The sequence below is a fragment of the Nicotiana attenuata genome, chromosome 6 (genome assembly GCF_001879085.1).
Source record: "Nicotiana attenuata strain UT chromosome 6, NIATTr2, whole genome shotgun sequence".
In the NCBI taxonomy this organism is placed as follows: domain Eukaryota; kingdom Viridiplantae; phylum Streptophyta; class Magnoliopsida; order Solanales; family Solanaceae; genus Nicotiana; species Nicotiana attenuata.
Window position 1 is genome coordinate 63,128,893 of NC_031994.1, and position 16,089 is coordinate 63,144,981.

The 16,089-nt window shown below is 39.3% G+C and overlaps 1 protein-coding gene across 1 annotated transcript; it reads left to right on the forward strand.

Moving 5' to 3' along the window:
* Positions 13,727–15,007, forward strand: LOC109227897. The gene is made up of 3 exons (XM_019393089.1): positions 13,727–14,386; positions 14,476–14,715; positions 14,924–15,007. Exons 1-3 carry the CDS (start codon positions 13,727–13,729, stop codon positions 15,005–15,007), a joined length of 984 nt encoding a protein of 327 aa, XP_019248634.1.

Below are 16,089 nucleotides of genomic sequence, written 5' to 3' on the forward strand. Positions count from 1 at the left end.
CATTTGCTCGTCCTTAAGGACAGGGTTCAGCACGACGATGCCAGAGATGTGACCATTGGTGATGATGGGGTATGGAAGATGCAGGGTCGGATTTGTGTGCCCAATGTGGGTGGGCTTTGGGAGTTAATTCTGGAGGAGGCCCATAGCTCGTGGTATTCCATTCACCCGGGTGCCGCGAAGATGTATCAGGTTCTGAGACAGCATTATTGGTGGAGGAGAACGAAGAAAGACATTGTAGGATTTGTAGCTCGGTGTCTCAATTGTCAGCAGGTGAAATATGAGCATCAGAGACCGGGTGGCTTGCTTCAGCAGATGGATATTCCAGAGTGGAAGTGGGAGCGAATCACCATGGACTTTGTAGTTGGTCTCCCACGGACTTTGAAGAAGTTCGATGCTATTTGGGTGATTGTGGATCGGCTGACCAATTCCGCGTACTTCATTCTTGTGTGCACTACCTATTCTTCAGAGCGGTTGGCAGAGATCTATATCCGGGAGATTGTTCGTTTGCATGGTGTCCCAGTTTCCATCATTTCAGATAGGGGCACTCAGTTTACTTCATAGTTTTGGAGGTTTGTGCAGCGAGAGTTGGGTACTCAGGTTGAGTTGAGCACACCTTTTCACCCTCAGATGGACGGGCAGTCCGAACGCACTATTCAGATATTGGAGGACATGTTGCGCGCTTGTGTCATTGATTTTGGAGGGTCATGGGATCAGTTTCTGCCGCTCGCAGAGTTTGCTTATAACAACAGTTACCAGTCGAGTATGGCTCCATATGAGGCTTTGTATGGGAGACGGTGTAGATCTCCGGTTGGTTGGTTTGAGCCGGGCGAGACCAGGCTATAGGGTACAGACTTAGTGCAGGATGATTTAGACAAGGTGAAGGTGATTCAGGAGAGGCTTCGTATAGCGCAGTCGAGACAGAAGAGTTATGCTGACAGGAAGGTTCGGGATGTGTCCTACATGGTTGGTGAGAAGGTTCTGTTGAAGGTTTCGCCCATGAAGGGTGTTATGAGGTTTGGGAAGAAAGGTAAATTGAGTCCTCGGTTCATTGGGCCTTTTGAGGTACTTCGGAGGATTGGCGAGGTGGCTTATGAGCTCGCCTTGACACCCACCTTATCGAGTGTGCATCTGGTATTTCATGTTTCTATACTCCGGAAGTACATTGGCGATCCGTCTCATGTTTTGGACTTCAGCACAGTTCAGTTAGATGATGATTTGACTTATGATGTGGAGCCAGTAGCTATTTTGGAGCGTCAGGTTCGAAAGTTGAGGTCAAAGGATATAGCTTCAGTGAAAGTGCAGTGGAGGTCGGACCGTGGAGGAGGCTACCTGGTATACCGAGCGAGAGATGCGAAGAAGATATCCTAACCTATTCGAGGCTTCAGGTATGTTTCTTGACTCGTTCGAGGAAGAACGTTTGTTTAAGAGGGGGAGAATGTAACGACCCGGCCGGTCGTTTCATGAGTTACCGCTCCGTTTTCCCCATTTTTGCTTCTTATTGTTTTTTTCATCTATTTTATGTGTTTTCGGGTTGGTTGTCTCGGGTTCGGAGAGGTTTTGGTAAGGTTTGAGGCACTTAGTCTCTTTTGAGTAGGCTTAAGTTGGAAAAGTCAACCAGATGTTGACTTATGTGAAAAAGGGCTCGGATGTGAGTTCCAATGCTTTGGATAACTTCGGGAAGTGATTTCGGACTTAGGGGCATGATTGGAATGAGTTTTGGAGGTCCGGAGTAGATTTAGGATTGAATTGGCGAAATTGGAATTTTGGCGTTTTCCGGTTGATAGGTGAGATTTTTATATAGGGGTCGGAATGGAATTCCGGAAGCTGGAGTAGGTCCGTGGTGTCATTTGTGATGTGTGTGCAAAATTTCAGGCCATTCGGACGTGGTTTGATAGACTTTTTGATCGAAAGCGGAATTTGGGAGTTTTGGAATTTCTTAGGCTTGAATCCGATGAAAATTTGGTGTTTTGATGTTGTTTTGAGCATTCCGAAGGTTGGAACAAGTTTTAATGATGCTATGGGATAGGTTGGCATGTTTGGTTGAGGTCCCGAGGGCCTCGGGTGAGTTTCGGGTGGTTAAACGGATCATTTCATGTTGAAGGAAATTGCAGAAACTCTGTTGTTAGTGTTGCAGGCTTTTGGCCTTCGCGTTCGCGAGTGGGCCCTCGCATTCACGAAGGGGTAGGATGAGAGGCAGGAGGTTTGGCCTTTTGCGTTCGCGATGGGGTCCAGCGTTCGCGAAGGGTTGGGGCCAGTGAGCTTCGCATTCGCGGGTGTGGTGTCGCATTCGCGATGAGTTGTGAAGCTAAGGCTTCGCGTTCGCGTGCAAGGAGTCGCGTCCGCGATGAAGGAAAACTGGTCAACTTAAGTTTGTACTTCGCGAACGCGAGGCGTTGACCGCATTCGCGAAGAAGGATTTTAAATAGCTGGGCAGAATGTTTTAAAAGGCCATATCCGCGATTTTGAGTCTAAGTTTCACCATTTTTGGGCGATTTTAGAGCTCTTTGAGGAAGATTGAAGAGGGAATCAAGGGGAAACACTTGGAGGTAAGAATTATGGACTTAATACTCAATCCTAATGTGATTTCTACCTAATTAATCATGGAATTTGTGGAATTTAAGCCTAAAAATTGGAAGTTAGGGCTTGGGAATTGGAGACCTAAATCTAGGGATTTGAGGGGTCATTTGTGGTCGAATTTTGATGAATTTGATATGCATGAACTCGTGGGAAGATAAGGGTTCCATTGATGTTAATTTTGTCGGATTCCGAGACGTGGGCCCGAAGGTCGGGTTTGGTTAATTTCGGGGTTCGTGTCGTAATTTGATTATTTTTGAATGGGCTTCGTTCCCTTAGCATATTTTGACGTCATGATTCTAATTTTGGTTAGATTCGACGTGAGTTGAGGCCGAGATGAGAGGCAAAGGCATCGCAGGCTAGAGATTGGACCGGATAGAGATAAGTAATGATTGTAAATGTTGTCCTAAGGGTATGNATTAGCTTTTTTTTTTTGTTTGAATGGTTGCTAGCTAGAAAGCTTAATTTGGAATCAAGTTGGAGTATGCGTTCGCGCAACTTTGGTTAAACTTTTTCTTAATAATAATTCGGGTTTTGGGCCTACCAAGCTAGGTAGCATATTTGAATTAGGAGGTTTTCCTCTTGTTCAAGTGTGGACCAGAGTTTGAAGCTCGAATTCCGCGAAAGGTTTTCTAATAATAGTAATTAATGATGCTAATTAATTAGGGCCCTTTTAGAGACAATCTTTAATAGAAAATCGTAGTTCTTTTAGGTTGGCCTTTAAAACAAATTGAGGTGCGCCGCGCCAAGTAAAAACATAAATCGCGTGACCCTCTTTGAATACTTATATTAATACTTAGAATTCGGGACGTGCCGTTTAGCGAATTTTCACGGCCTCCCGCAAAGTTAATAACACGTTAGTCGCTTTAGGCGCGTTCTTTAATAATCTTACCTTCCTAAATTCGGGTGTGCATTTCATGCGACCCAAATCCAAATCCCAAAACGTCGAATAAAATGTGTTGAGGATCCTGGTGCATTTCATGTGACGTGATCCAAAAACATGTTTTAAACGACGTTCAATTTCTTAAAAATTTAATTTAAAGCGGTAAATAATTCTAAAAATTGCTAGGGGTGTGCATTCGATTTATCGATTCGATTTTGACCCTTATCGATAATTACTTATCGATTATCGATTTGTACATATGCTTATCGTTATCGTTTCAATAAGGTTTCGATTTTTTCGATTTCGATTTATTGATTTTTGGGGCTTATCGATTCGGTTATCGATTACACCAATAAGAAAATTTACGGGATTCCACGGAAAGTATATCACTATAAACACGCCTAACTAATATGGACCAAAAGAAGCTAAAATAAGACGAACACCGTTTATAACATAAAAATTGTGTCAACAAGCACATGCAACGAAACTAAATTAAGGGATCAAATGTATGCCACCAACACTCCTACGGTAAAAAAATAAATACATCATCACGGCTAATTCTATTTTCCATTAATTTGAACATCATTCCCTTGAGCTTTAAATATGATCATTCCTTAAATGTGGTAGATGAAATAATAGGGTTAGGGACTTAGGGTGAAGGAAAGGGTATTATAGAATAAGAGCAAAAAAAAACTAAAAAAAAAATTAAAAAATAATAATTTTCTTTAGTATTTCTTATCGGTTTATCGATAAACCGATAAACCGAAGAGGACAAAATCGAAATCGAAATCGATAACTCGATAAGGAAAATTTCGAAATCGAAATCGAAATCGATAAACCGATAACAAATAATCGATTCGATTTATCGATAAACCGATTCGAATGCACACCCCTAATTTTGCCCGAGGGGCTGATTTGTGTTTCTATCTTTTATACCTATTTTCATTCACTCATTTGAACTGCTGAAAGATGTTTTAAAGAGGTTTTACTGAACTAAGAAGTCTTTATGAGTTTTTACTGTCTTACTGTATTGTGCTGGTTTTACACTGCCTCGTGTTTTCTTATCGCTCAGCTGCCTTTACTTCTATTACTTACTGAGCTGGCGTACTCACATTACTCCCTGCACCTCTGTGTGCAGATTCAGGGGAGTCTCGGGTCACGCTAGCGAGGGTTGATTTGCTTCCAGCAGGCTTGTTTGGAGTTGACTAGGTAGCTGCTCGGCGTTCGCAGCCCAGTGCTTCTCCTTCCTACTTTTATTTCGTTTGTTCTAGCTTTGTGTTAGACTATGTTGTCTTTTCATACTCTTAGATGGATTTTAGATGCTCATGACCGGTGACACCCCGATGTCGGGCGTTGTTTTTTTTTCCGTATTTGTTCTATTTCACTCTATTTTGGGATTTATCACTTATTAATGACTTGATTATGAATTATTATGACTGTTCATTGGTTTTGGGGGTTTGTGTCGGGTAGCCTTGTTTCACGAGGGGCGCCATCACGACCGGTTCCTGTTTTGGGTCGTGACATTTGGAGATTCCTACAAGAAGTTATGACCTTTTTACTAAAAGGTAGCAGTGCAGCTTCGCAGCACGCTACGCAACCTACCAATTTCAGAAAATGGCCAAAGGAAGGCCTCCTGTGTAGCTTTCATGCGTAGGCTACGCAGGGAGGCTACGCAGCTTTAGAGTCCATTTTAAAGGGGCTGAAACAAGGGGTTTAGAGAGAGAAAATATTAGTTCTTCAACTTGCAATTGATTTCTAGAGAAGGAGAAGCTCTTCCACTATGGATACACTTCAAGGTAAGTTATTTTGGTACAAGGATGATTATATAACATCATTTGATGATAAAACTAACATTATTATGGATCAAATCCATAGGAAATGGGTTGAATCTTCAAGAACACCAAAAAGAGAAAATTAGATTCTTCCACCGAGAGGTAACCCTTCACTTGAGCTTCATACATATGTCATATTGGAGTATGGGTAGCATGTTTATGAGTTTTATTTGAAGTTGTAATGGGATATTGTATGAACTCTAAGGGTGGGTCTTGAGAATGCCATTTTGGGTAAAGAAGAAGATGAATAGTGATGAGTTGATATAAATACATATGTCTTGAGTTTCTAATAACTCCAATAGACTTGATAACTTAATAGATAAAAAATTGAATTGGGAAACACCATTTGGATAAAATACAACACTAGTTCTTGAAATGGGTATTCTTGAACATAAGGTTTTGTTGGAGAAGACAATGAATAGTGACTTGATGTTGGGTAATTAACATAGTATTATTATACTCCAAATGAGTATTAAATGATAAGAAGAATTGAATAGGCTAATGGGTGAGCCCGTTGGATAATTTGTGATGGTTGAAGGCTTGTTGCCGAATTGTGAAGCCTACATGGATATTTATGAACATTTTTCGTATTTGTTTTAATGTAGTTGGGGTATCTAATGGTATATATTGAATTGTGGGCGATATTTGGACATTTTAATCAATTGGAGAATTGTAGTATTTTCGGAGCCTGAAGGTTGAGGTAAGTTGATTAATACTTACTTTTCTTGAGGAATTTTCTGTAAAATCACATTTGAGTTATTATGTGAGTTGGTTTGTAAATGTGCATCTATACTTGTGGGGACAAACAGGAAAGATGTCACCATGTGTTTCTAAATTGTTGTTTATGAAGTGTCATGCGATTTTATAAAAGTCTTGTTTTCAAAACTTGTTGGCAAAATGGCACTTAAGGAAATTTTTTATAAGTTTTATGAAACTTATTTGTTGATAAGAGTATAAAATGCTTGAGTGCTAAATATATGTTTTCGTGAAAAGGTTTATCTTTTGAAATTTTAACAAAGGATGCACTTGTTGTAGTTTAAGATTGATGTTAATTGCTAAAGGCTTTAACATGAAAAAGGTTATTCATTTGATTTTGTTCAAATGGTTTGTATTGCCTATGAAAATCATGATTTGATAAAAATAGATCCTTTGAGGCTAATATGCTATGAATCTATTTTTAAAATATCAAATATTTTTGGGAGTTACTAGTGGAGACCACCGAGATTGGTTCGAATGTTGAGTTCGTTACCATGGAACTACATGTGCCTGTGTATGGACACATTTCAAGGCTAAGCCGATGTTTGTGGGATAAAGTCCCCCATTGAGAGGGCAAATGATCAGTACTTAAAGTAATGAGGTTAAGTCGACTCGTACGACACTATGGGAAGCTGCCTAGACAAGTAGGGTCAAATACATGTTACTAGGTCGATCACCTAGTAGCTGTTTATTATGTCGGTGTCGGTATAATACTCCCGGTGAAAGATAAAAGAGGACTTTCTTATGTTTAGGCCTAAGGAGCCGAAAATAATTTCAATGATTTAATGAGATTGAAATGGTTTTATAGAGATGTTCTAAAACTTTGTAGTATGGCTTTTCACTTGTCTTTTATCTAAAATGATAAAGAGCATGCTTTATATAATTGTTTATCACTTTATGTCCAATATTGGTTGCATGGTTTTTGTAAAATCTTGTCCCAGGAACTTGAGTTAGAGAGTCTATGATACTTATTGAGTACCGTTGTGATGTACTCATCCCTTAGGGGCCCCCCTCCAGGGCCCCACCTATTTTTACATGTTTCAGGATGAGGTATGGTACGTGGATGACTCTCTTCTTGAGGTATATGGTGAGGCACCACTCCTATTTCGTGGTAGCTATCATGTTGTTTTCTTAATTTATGTTAGCCGGGCATTAGCCAAGTATTTAGTTCTATTCCTTGGTATAGAGGCTCCATAGATAGTTGTGAAAAGTTGTAGTAATGAAATTGTATGCGACATACATGAAAAGATATTTATTTTACTTACTCTCATTGCCATGATTATGAAAGGCTTCAGGTATGATTTTGAATTGGAAAATTATTTCATGGTTTAACTTGAAAATATATAAAATTTTCAAATAGCTTCCGCAGTTAACTGGTTTTCATGCACATGGTTTGGGTGCATCATATGGATTGGTTCGCTCGGACCGGATAGTGTGTCGAGTGCCGGTCATGTGGATTTGTGTCGTGACAATATTTATATCATACTATATTATAAATGTGAACACCTTAAGTCAAAGTTAATTTAAAAATTTACCCATCAAAGACTGAGTGACGATTTTACCCTTAAATTAAAAAAATATTCCAACAATATTTATGTACAAAGAGGTAAATATACATTCTAATGAAAATAAAAATTTAAATTAGAATGGGGACCCAATAAGATGACCAACGTTTAGTAAGGCCTTTGGAGTTCTTCGAAATTGTCTATGCAGACTTGAGTATTTTATTTATTATTCTACATTCAAAATTGCGTAATGTAATGAATATAGCAATTATATTCGAAAAACTGTTGCTGCTAAATTCTCTACTGATGACCGTGAGCCTATTTCTATTATATAATATAAGCATTTCGTGGTAACCGACATTCAAGTTACTAGAGTCTCTTCTGCTTCCTACCGTAGTTAGATTCTTTAAAAAAAGATATTATCTCTTCAACATTGATATGTAAAAGCACTAAATAATATAAATGTATTTGGCACCTTTGGAGTTTGTGAAACTTTTAGTATTCCTAATTAATTAATTAATTGTGCAACTTATTACATTATGAACTGAATTCATGAAACTTTTGAGTATAGAAAATACAAATCGAAATACAAATGGTCACCGTCCTCTTGATAGAGAGACATCAAAGCTCTTCCTGAATATATTGCTACTTTTGTTGCGGTTGTGTGTTCGTCCTCTTGATAGAGAGACATCAAAGCTCTCCCTGAATATATTGCTACTTTTGTTGCGGTTGCGTCTTCGTCCTCTTGATAGAGAGACATCAGATGGTACCAGTATAATGCACCAAGGAGCTGAAAGTTGTGTATCATCGAAGACGTGCGCTGAGATGATAATATGCTATAAGCTATGGGATCAAAGAAGTTTTGATATTTGTGCTTGCTAAGTCACGTAAAATATTTCCCAGTTCTTTTTGTTTTAAAGAATAAGTGCACAATCAGTGTTTATAAGAGTAATGTGGGGTTTTCAGAGAGTTCGAAACCTAAATGTCAATTTTTGGACTCAAAATACGTTTCTATAGTGTAAAAAAAAATTACTTTTCTATATAAAATGCGATATTATACCGCGTTTTACTTTAACAGAGTTTTAGCCGCTTAAGCAAAGTGCGGTATAATACAGCGTTTTATATATAGCGTGGTATAATACCGCGTTTTACTTCTTTTTTGGGCCCACCAATAAGTGTCCTGCGGTTAACTGACATAACAATAATTCAAATATATAAAGCGCGGTATTATACCGCGTTTTACATCAAAAAATTCTGCCCCCCGAGCTAGGACTTGCCTTATTTAATGGCGTTAGGATTTTATGAAAATCCATTCAAAAAATATTCTAACTTCCGTTCAAACTTTTCTTCTTGTTATCAAGCATTTTTAATAATGTCTGAAGAGCCAAAAATAAGGGTTTCATTATATTGGGGGGGAGGGGGTGAGGTTGTAGCGGAGAATAACTCTGTGAGGTATAGTTTATCTCCACAGTGTCATGTTAAATTGCCTATTGGTATCGTTGATATGTAAAAGAATGAGTGTGAGAAAACGTTCGGTGAACCTTAAAGTAACCGGTAGATATCCATATTCTGTGACTCCGCAGGGGTTTGCTTTTTATTTTGAGTTTAACATCGAAGATGATGAAACTCTTGAAGATTTTTTGCGGATTCCGGATGAATACAAACAATTTATTGTGATAAAATTGTTGGAAATGTACGTCAAGGTTGAAGACGTTCCCAATAGTGAGGTTGTGCATAGTAAGGATAACCCCTAGTCATCGGGTGGTTATTCTGGAGCAGTTTTTGCCGGACAGATTCCTGATGAAAGAGTTTGCCTTGATTTAAACTTATCACCACCGGCGAATGAGCAGCGAGGAAATAATTTCTCGACTTTACATATTCCACAAGACGACTGGTAAACTTCAATTTTTCTATGCTTTAACGATGTTTATTTTATGTTGAAATGGATTTATATTAACACTCATATTTTCCACAGGGGGTACTTTCCGGATATGAATTTTACAAGTTATGACCCCGCTCCTAGTTGGAATATGCGTAGTTCTGGCGTGTTGGATCACGGTGGTCCATCCGGGAGTCATCACCAACAAGAAAATGTCTATCATGGAATGTCAACACAGTACGACTTGTAAGTGAAGTGATATAGCTATATGTAAAGTATTTATCAATTTGAGTAGCTTATCATTTTGCTCTTTTTGTGCAGTGAAAACGACCAACTTGATGTTCCTAACCTCACACAGTTGCCCGTAGACGACGTATTGACTCGTGATTTGGCAGATGCGCAGAGTCAGAAAGATGATAGTCATTATGACAATAATGCCAATGAGTCTGGAGATGAGACACCCTTCCTTGACGAGGGTGATGATGAGGAGGAAGTGAATGTCGAACCTGAGCTGACGAGGGAGCATGCTCCTCCACCTTTCGTTAGACCAAGAGTGTACGAGTCCCACGTGCCATTTCATGAGCGAAATATTCCCTACCTTGATAATTTGCCAAGTATGCCGGATGTGGATGCCCTCACAAGGTATCTTGACGAAGTTCGATCAGCAATGTGGGATGAGTCTAGACCAACGGTGCTGGCAAAGGGCATGTATTTTCCCAATAAAGCTCGCCTAATCAGGGCTGTAAAAATCTACAGCGTAAGAGAGTGCCGTGAGATGACGGTAAGGGAGTCAACTCCGGAGGTATACAAGGCTGTATGCCGTAGAGACTTTATGTAACGACCCGACCGGTCGTTTTGAGCTCTAGCGCGTCGTTCAGCAATTTGAAGCCATGAGCAGCTTCAGTTCAGGTATGATGACTTGTACGCGTGGTTGGAATTGAATTCCAGGAAGTTCGGAGTTGATTTGGAAAGAGAATTCCCATTTCGAAAGCTTTAAGTTGGAAGAATTGACTAAGATTGGATTTTTGAGTAAACGACCTCGGAATCGGGATTCGAAGGTTCCAACAGGTTCGTATGATGATTCGGACTTGGGCGTATGTCCGTATCGGGTTTTGGAAGACCCGAGAACGTTTTGGCACCTATTGTGGAAGTTGGTATTTTTGAAAGAATTTCATAAGTTTGGGTTGAAGTGCATATTAGTGTTATCGATGTCCGTTTGGGATTCCGAGTCTGGGAATAGCTCCGTATGGTGATTTTGATGTTGGGAGCGTGATCGGAAGTAAATTCGGAGGTCCGTGGGTCATTTTGGAGTCTTTTGGCTAAAGATAGAAATTTGAAGGCTTTGAAGAGTTTGACCGGAAGTGGACTTTTTGATATCGGGGTCAGATTTTGATTTCGGAAGTTGGAGTATGTCCGTAATATCGAATATGACTTGTGCGCAAAATTTGAGGTCAATCGGACGTGATTTGATAGGTTTCGGCATCAAATATAGAAGTTTGAAATTCTAAAGTTCATTAAGCTTGGATTGGAGTGCGATTCATGGTTTAATGTTGTTTGACGTGATTTGAGGCTTCGAGCAGGTCCGTGTTATGTTAGGGGACTGAGTTGTGTGATTGGACGGGGTCCCGGGGGCCTCGGGTGTGTTTCGGGGTGGTTTCGTAGCATTTCGGGCTGTGTTGGAACTGCTGATGCTGGTGTCTGGTGTTGTTCTTCGCGTTCGCGAGGGTCCTCTCGCTCGCGTTCGCGGATAGAGTCTCGCGTTCGCGAAGCAGAAGAATTTCTGTTGCGCAGGTCTTACTTCGGAGGCTCATATCTCACAATCTACAAGGAATTTGGAGATGATCCAAGAATAAAAGTTGTAGACCTTTGTGTCTAGTTTTCAGAAAGGTAAACCAATTAGCATTTGGATTTGTGTACCAAAAGTTATGGCTGGTACACTACAGGCTGTCCGGGAAGATGAAGAAGAAATTTGTGTTGCGCAGGGCTGACTTTGGCATATTATATCTCAGAATCTATAAGGAATTGGGAAATTTCCAAAACACAAAAGTTGTACATCTTGGTGTCTAGATTCCAAAACATTAAACCATTTGTCATTTAGAGTTTTGTACAAAACGTTATGGCCATTATACTAGAGGCTGTCTAAAAAGAGTTTGAAAAATAGTTTTTGGAAATTTTCTTCTTCGCGAACGCGACGGGGGTCTCGCGAACGCGAAGAAGAGTCGTCTTGGTAGTGTATAAGTGTAAAGAAATGGGTTTGTCTCATTTCATCTCATTTCCTCCATGGGAGCCGACCTAGGAGCGATTTTGGAGCTCCATTTTCATCATCCATGTCATGGTAAGTGATTCCATCCTATTGCAAGTTAATTACTTGGATTATATCTGGATTTTAACATGGAAAATCATGAGAAATTAGTGAAAGTTGAGGTTTTGAAGAAAAACCTAGAAATTTGTTATTCTTGGATTTTGACCACGATTTGGGCGCGAAATTGGGAGTAAATTATATATTTGAGTTCGTGAGGTTATGGGTAGACTTTATCTTCGAACAATTTCGGAATCCGGACACGTGGACCCGAGGACAATTTTGTCAACTTTTTGATCGGGGTTAGAAATTGTTATAAATTGGATTTTAATGAGTAATTGATCATATATTAATGGCAGAATAGGTGAAAACTCCCCTAAACTTGACACTTTTTAATGAGTGTACACCTTAACTATACGTGATTTTAATTACCCCCCTATGCTTACTTTTTCGGATTTTATTACCCCCCTAAGTTAGTAAAACTCTCTATCGTGCATACACGCGCTGTATACATGTAAATGATTGCTGATGTGGCTGTACACGTTGGAATAATTCGGGTATCCAATTAGAATACCCGACCCGCCTTGAAAATTAATCCCTCAAATTTAACCCATCCCTTTTACCATCGTTCATTTGGTCGATAACATAGAAAAACTAGGGTTCACCGCTTCACTCCCATCATCAATGACAGAGACGATTGTGCGTTCTTGAGCTTGATTTTGTGAGTCGATAGGGTTCTCCGTTGAGGTGCTGCTAAAAGCTACTGTGGAGGAGCTAAAAGCTACTGGGTATATTTGATTCTCGCCAATATTTCTACTATTTTCACTCTGAGTTTGAAGGTATGTGTGCCTCTTTCTGTTAGGGTAAAATTAGGGGTTTTATATTGATTGTGACTTTTGCATGCATGCGGATTAGGGTAAAATTAGGGCTTTTATGTTGTTTGTTAATTTGTGGGGGTCTTTACCGATTACTGTTTATTTGTAATCTTCTGTATATAATTTTACAAACTTCTGTCTTGAGAGTTGTTTTTTCCTTTTTCTTATTGCTGTGTAGGGTCCCATGGATACTAAGTATGTGAATCTAAGATGGAAAATTGGTGGGATATTGGTGAGTGAGGTAGGACCTCTATATGTTGGGGGTAGGGTTGAACATGTGACTAATGTCGACTGTGACCACTTGTCAATACCAGAGTTAGTTGATTATGCTAAGGATTTTGGGATTACAAAGTTAGGAAAAACTTATATTATGAGTCCTAAGGGTGGCAGTTTGGTTGAATTAACAAAAGATAGGGATTTAATGGACCTTGCTATGTTATTAAACAATGGGGACACAATAGACATTTTTGTCTCTTCTGACTCACAATTTGAGGAGGTGGATGCTTTAGAGGGTAGCCAAATAAGCCACGTGGGTGAGCCTTTTAATGCATCTTCTAGCACACAACAAGACAATAGGGAATCTTTTGTTCCCTGTGGTCCTCCTTTAAATACTATTGCTGCAAATCCAGATCTAGGGTTACCTACTCCTTTGAATACCACTCAAGAAGAGGATTCACCCATAGATTGGACTTCCATTTCAGAGGAAGAAGAATCTGTTGTTGTTGCTGATGATGTAGTAGACATTGCTGCTGATTCTCAACAAGTAGAACCAGCTGGAGAAGAAGAAGAAATAGGGTTACCTACTCCTTTGAATACCACTCAAGAAGAGGATTCACCCATAGATTGGACTTCCTCTTCAGAGGAAGAAGAATTTGCTGCTGCTGCTGATTCTCAACAAGTAGAACCAGCTGGAGAAGAAGAAGAAATAGCATCTGGTGATGAATCTGAGAGGTCATTTTATTATGGAAGTGATGTCCATGAAGAGTTGAGGGTTGTTAAAGAAGATCTGAAGAAATATAGACAAAAGAATAGGAGAAAACTTAGGAAGGAAAAACCTGATGGATTTTGTAGGTGAAGTTGGAGTTGATGAAGGTTATGAGAACATAGATCAACCCAAAAAAATATGAGAGACAAATTAGGAGGTGATGATGAGCCTTACTATGATAGTTCAGATCCAGATAGTTTTGAATCTGAATCAGATCTAGAAGGGGAGGGTGATCCTGTATCTGATGATGATGTAGATGATATGGGACAGTTAAGGGGAAGGAAAAAAACAAATAGAGTGGTTTATGATCCTTCTGCCAAAGTTGTTACTTGGCAATTAGGGATGGTATTTGAGAATGTGAAGGAATTTAGAGAAGCAATTACCAAGTATGCTATAAAGAAAGGTATTCAGCTAGTTAAGGATCCCAATGAGCCCCACAGAGTCAGAGTTAAATGCAAAACTGGTTGTCCTTGGTTGTTGTATGCTAGCAAGGAAGGTAGGAGTACAAACTTCACAATCAAGACTTACAATCCAAGACACAAATGCCATAAAACCACTTACAACTATTTGTGTAATTCAAAATATGTGGCAAAGCAGTTCAACGATAGAATTACCTCACAACCAAGAATTAAAGGTTGGGAAATTCAGGATATGGTGAGAAAAAAGCTTGGTTTATATGTTGGTAAGTCTGTTTGTTTGAAGACCAAAAAGATTGTGTTGAAAGAGATTATGGGGGATCATGTTGCTGAGTTTGGTAGGATTCTGGACTATAGGGATATGCTACTCAAACAAATCCTGGTAGCACATGTGTAGTAAAATTGACAGACACAGATGATGGGAAGAAGCAGTTTGCCAGTTTCTACATTTGTTTTGCAGCTATGAAGCAGGGGTTTATGGAGGGTTGTAGGAGATGTATAGGGTTAGATGGATATTTTTTAAAGGGTGTTTGTAAAGGGCAACTGTTGGCAGCAGTAGCAAAGGATGGGAATAACCAAATGTTCCCAATAGCTTGGGCTGTTGTAGGCACTGAAAAAAAGCAAACATGGAGTTGGTTCCTTGGGTTATTGCAAACTGATTTGAACTTGGGAGATGGCAGGGAACTCACCATGATAAGTGACATGCAAAAGGTATGTACTACTGTTTTTCTGTTTTTTTTGCTGTTTAAATACTACTATTTTTCTATTTTTTTGCTGTTTAACTACTAGTATTTTTCTGGTTTAAAACACTGCTGTTTTTCTGGTTTAAGTATTACTATTTTCTGGTTTAAAACACTGCTGTTTTAAGATGGTCTATTTTTCTGCTTTTAAGTATTATTGTTTCTCTGTTTTTATGCAGGGACTATGTTCAGCTGTTGAAGAGATTTTACCTGAGTGTGAGACACATTCTGGCAAACTGGGCTATAAAATGGAGAGAGATTGAAAGAAGAAAAAGATTCTAGAGTGTTGTTAGATCAACATGTGAGTCTGAAATGAAAAGAAAACTAGATGATCTTGATAAATTGGGTCATAACATTTGTAAAGACCTAGTTAAATACAACAAAGAAAGATGGTGCAAAGCATTCTTCCAAACATTCTCCAAGTGTGACAGTGTTGACAATAACATGTGTGAAAGCTTCAATGCTTGGATATTGGGCCCTAGACACAAGACAATCATATCAATGCTAGAGGAAATAAGGGTCAAAGTTATGAGTAGGGTAGCAAAGATGAGAGAATTTGCTGAAACTTGGTAGGATGGTGTATCTCCAATGGCCATGATGGTGTTTAATACTAATGTTGAGAGGTCAATGAGGGTTGACTTCATGTTTAATGGAGATATTGGATTTGAACTCAAAGATGGTCCATGCAAGTTCATTGTAGATTTAAGAACAAGTTACTGCAGTTGCAGGTCTTGGGAACTTAAAGGCATTTCATTTCCACATGCTATAACAGCAATGCACTTCAAGAGACTTGATCTTTCAGAGCATATTGTACACTGGTACAGGAAAGAGACCTACATGAAGGCATATTCACACTTCATACAACCAGTTCCCAACATGATAATGTGGCCAGAAAGTAGTAACCCCAAGGTATTACCTCCTCCAGTTCAAAATATGCCTGGAAGGCCAAGAAAAAATAGAAAAAAGGAAGTTGGAGAAATAAAAAGGGCTGGAAAATTATCAAAGAAGGGAATAACTATGACATGCTCCATTTGCAAAGCAAGTACTCATAATATGAGGAGTTGTCCAACAAGACCAACAAGTAATCAAGAGGTACCTTCCTACCTTCTTCCTTTATTACTATCTTCTTAGTTATCTAAGAGATAATTCCTCATTTTCTCATATAATAGACTACTAATTGCTCACAACAATCAACAACAAAAACTTCACAAAAGAGAGGCAGAAAGGAATCTGACAATGCATCTACAAGTAAGGCATCTACAAGTACTGAGGAAAAATCTGGGGGGGGGGGGGTCGGAAGAAGCCGACTACAAGAGGCCGTACGGCGTTCAAGGACGATGGTGGT

Excerpts from the sequence above, each read along its gene's own strand:
- LOC109227897 (XM_019393089.1), top strand. The coding sequence starts at position 13,727 with ATGAGAGACAAATTAGGAGGTGATGATGAGCCTTACTATGATAGTTCA. Across the intron at positions 14,387-14,475 it reads TGCTACTCAAACAAATCCTG|GGGTTTATGGAGGGTTGTAG; the intron begins GTAGCACATGTG and ends GCTATGAAGCAG. Across the intron at positions 14,716-14,923 it reads TGATAAGTGACATGCAAAAG|GGACTATGTTCAGCTGTTGA; the intron begins GTATGTACTACT and ends GTTTTTATGCAG.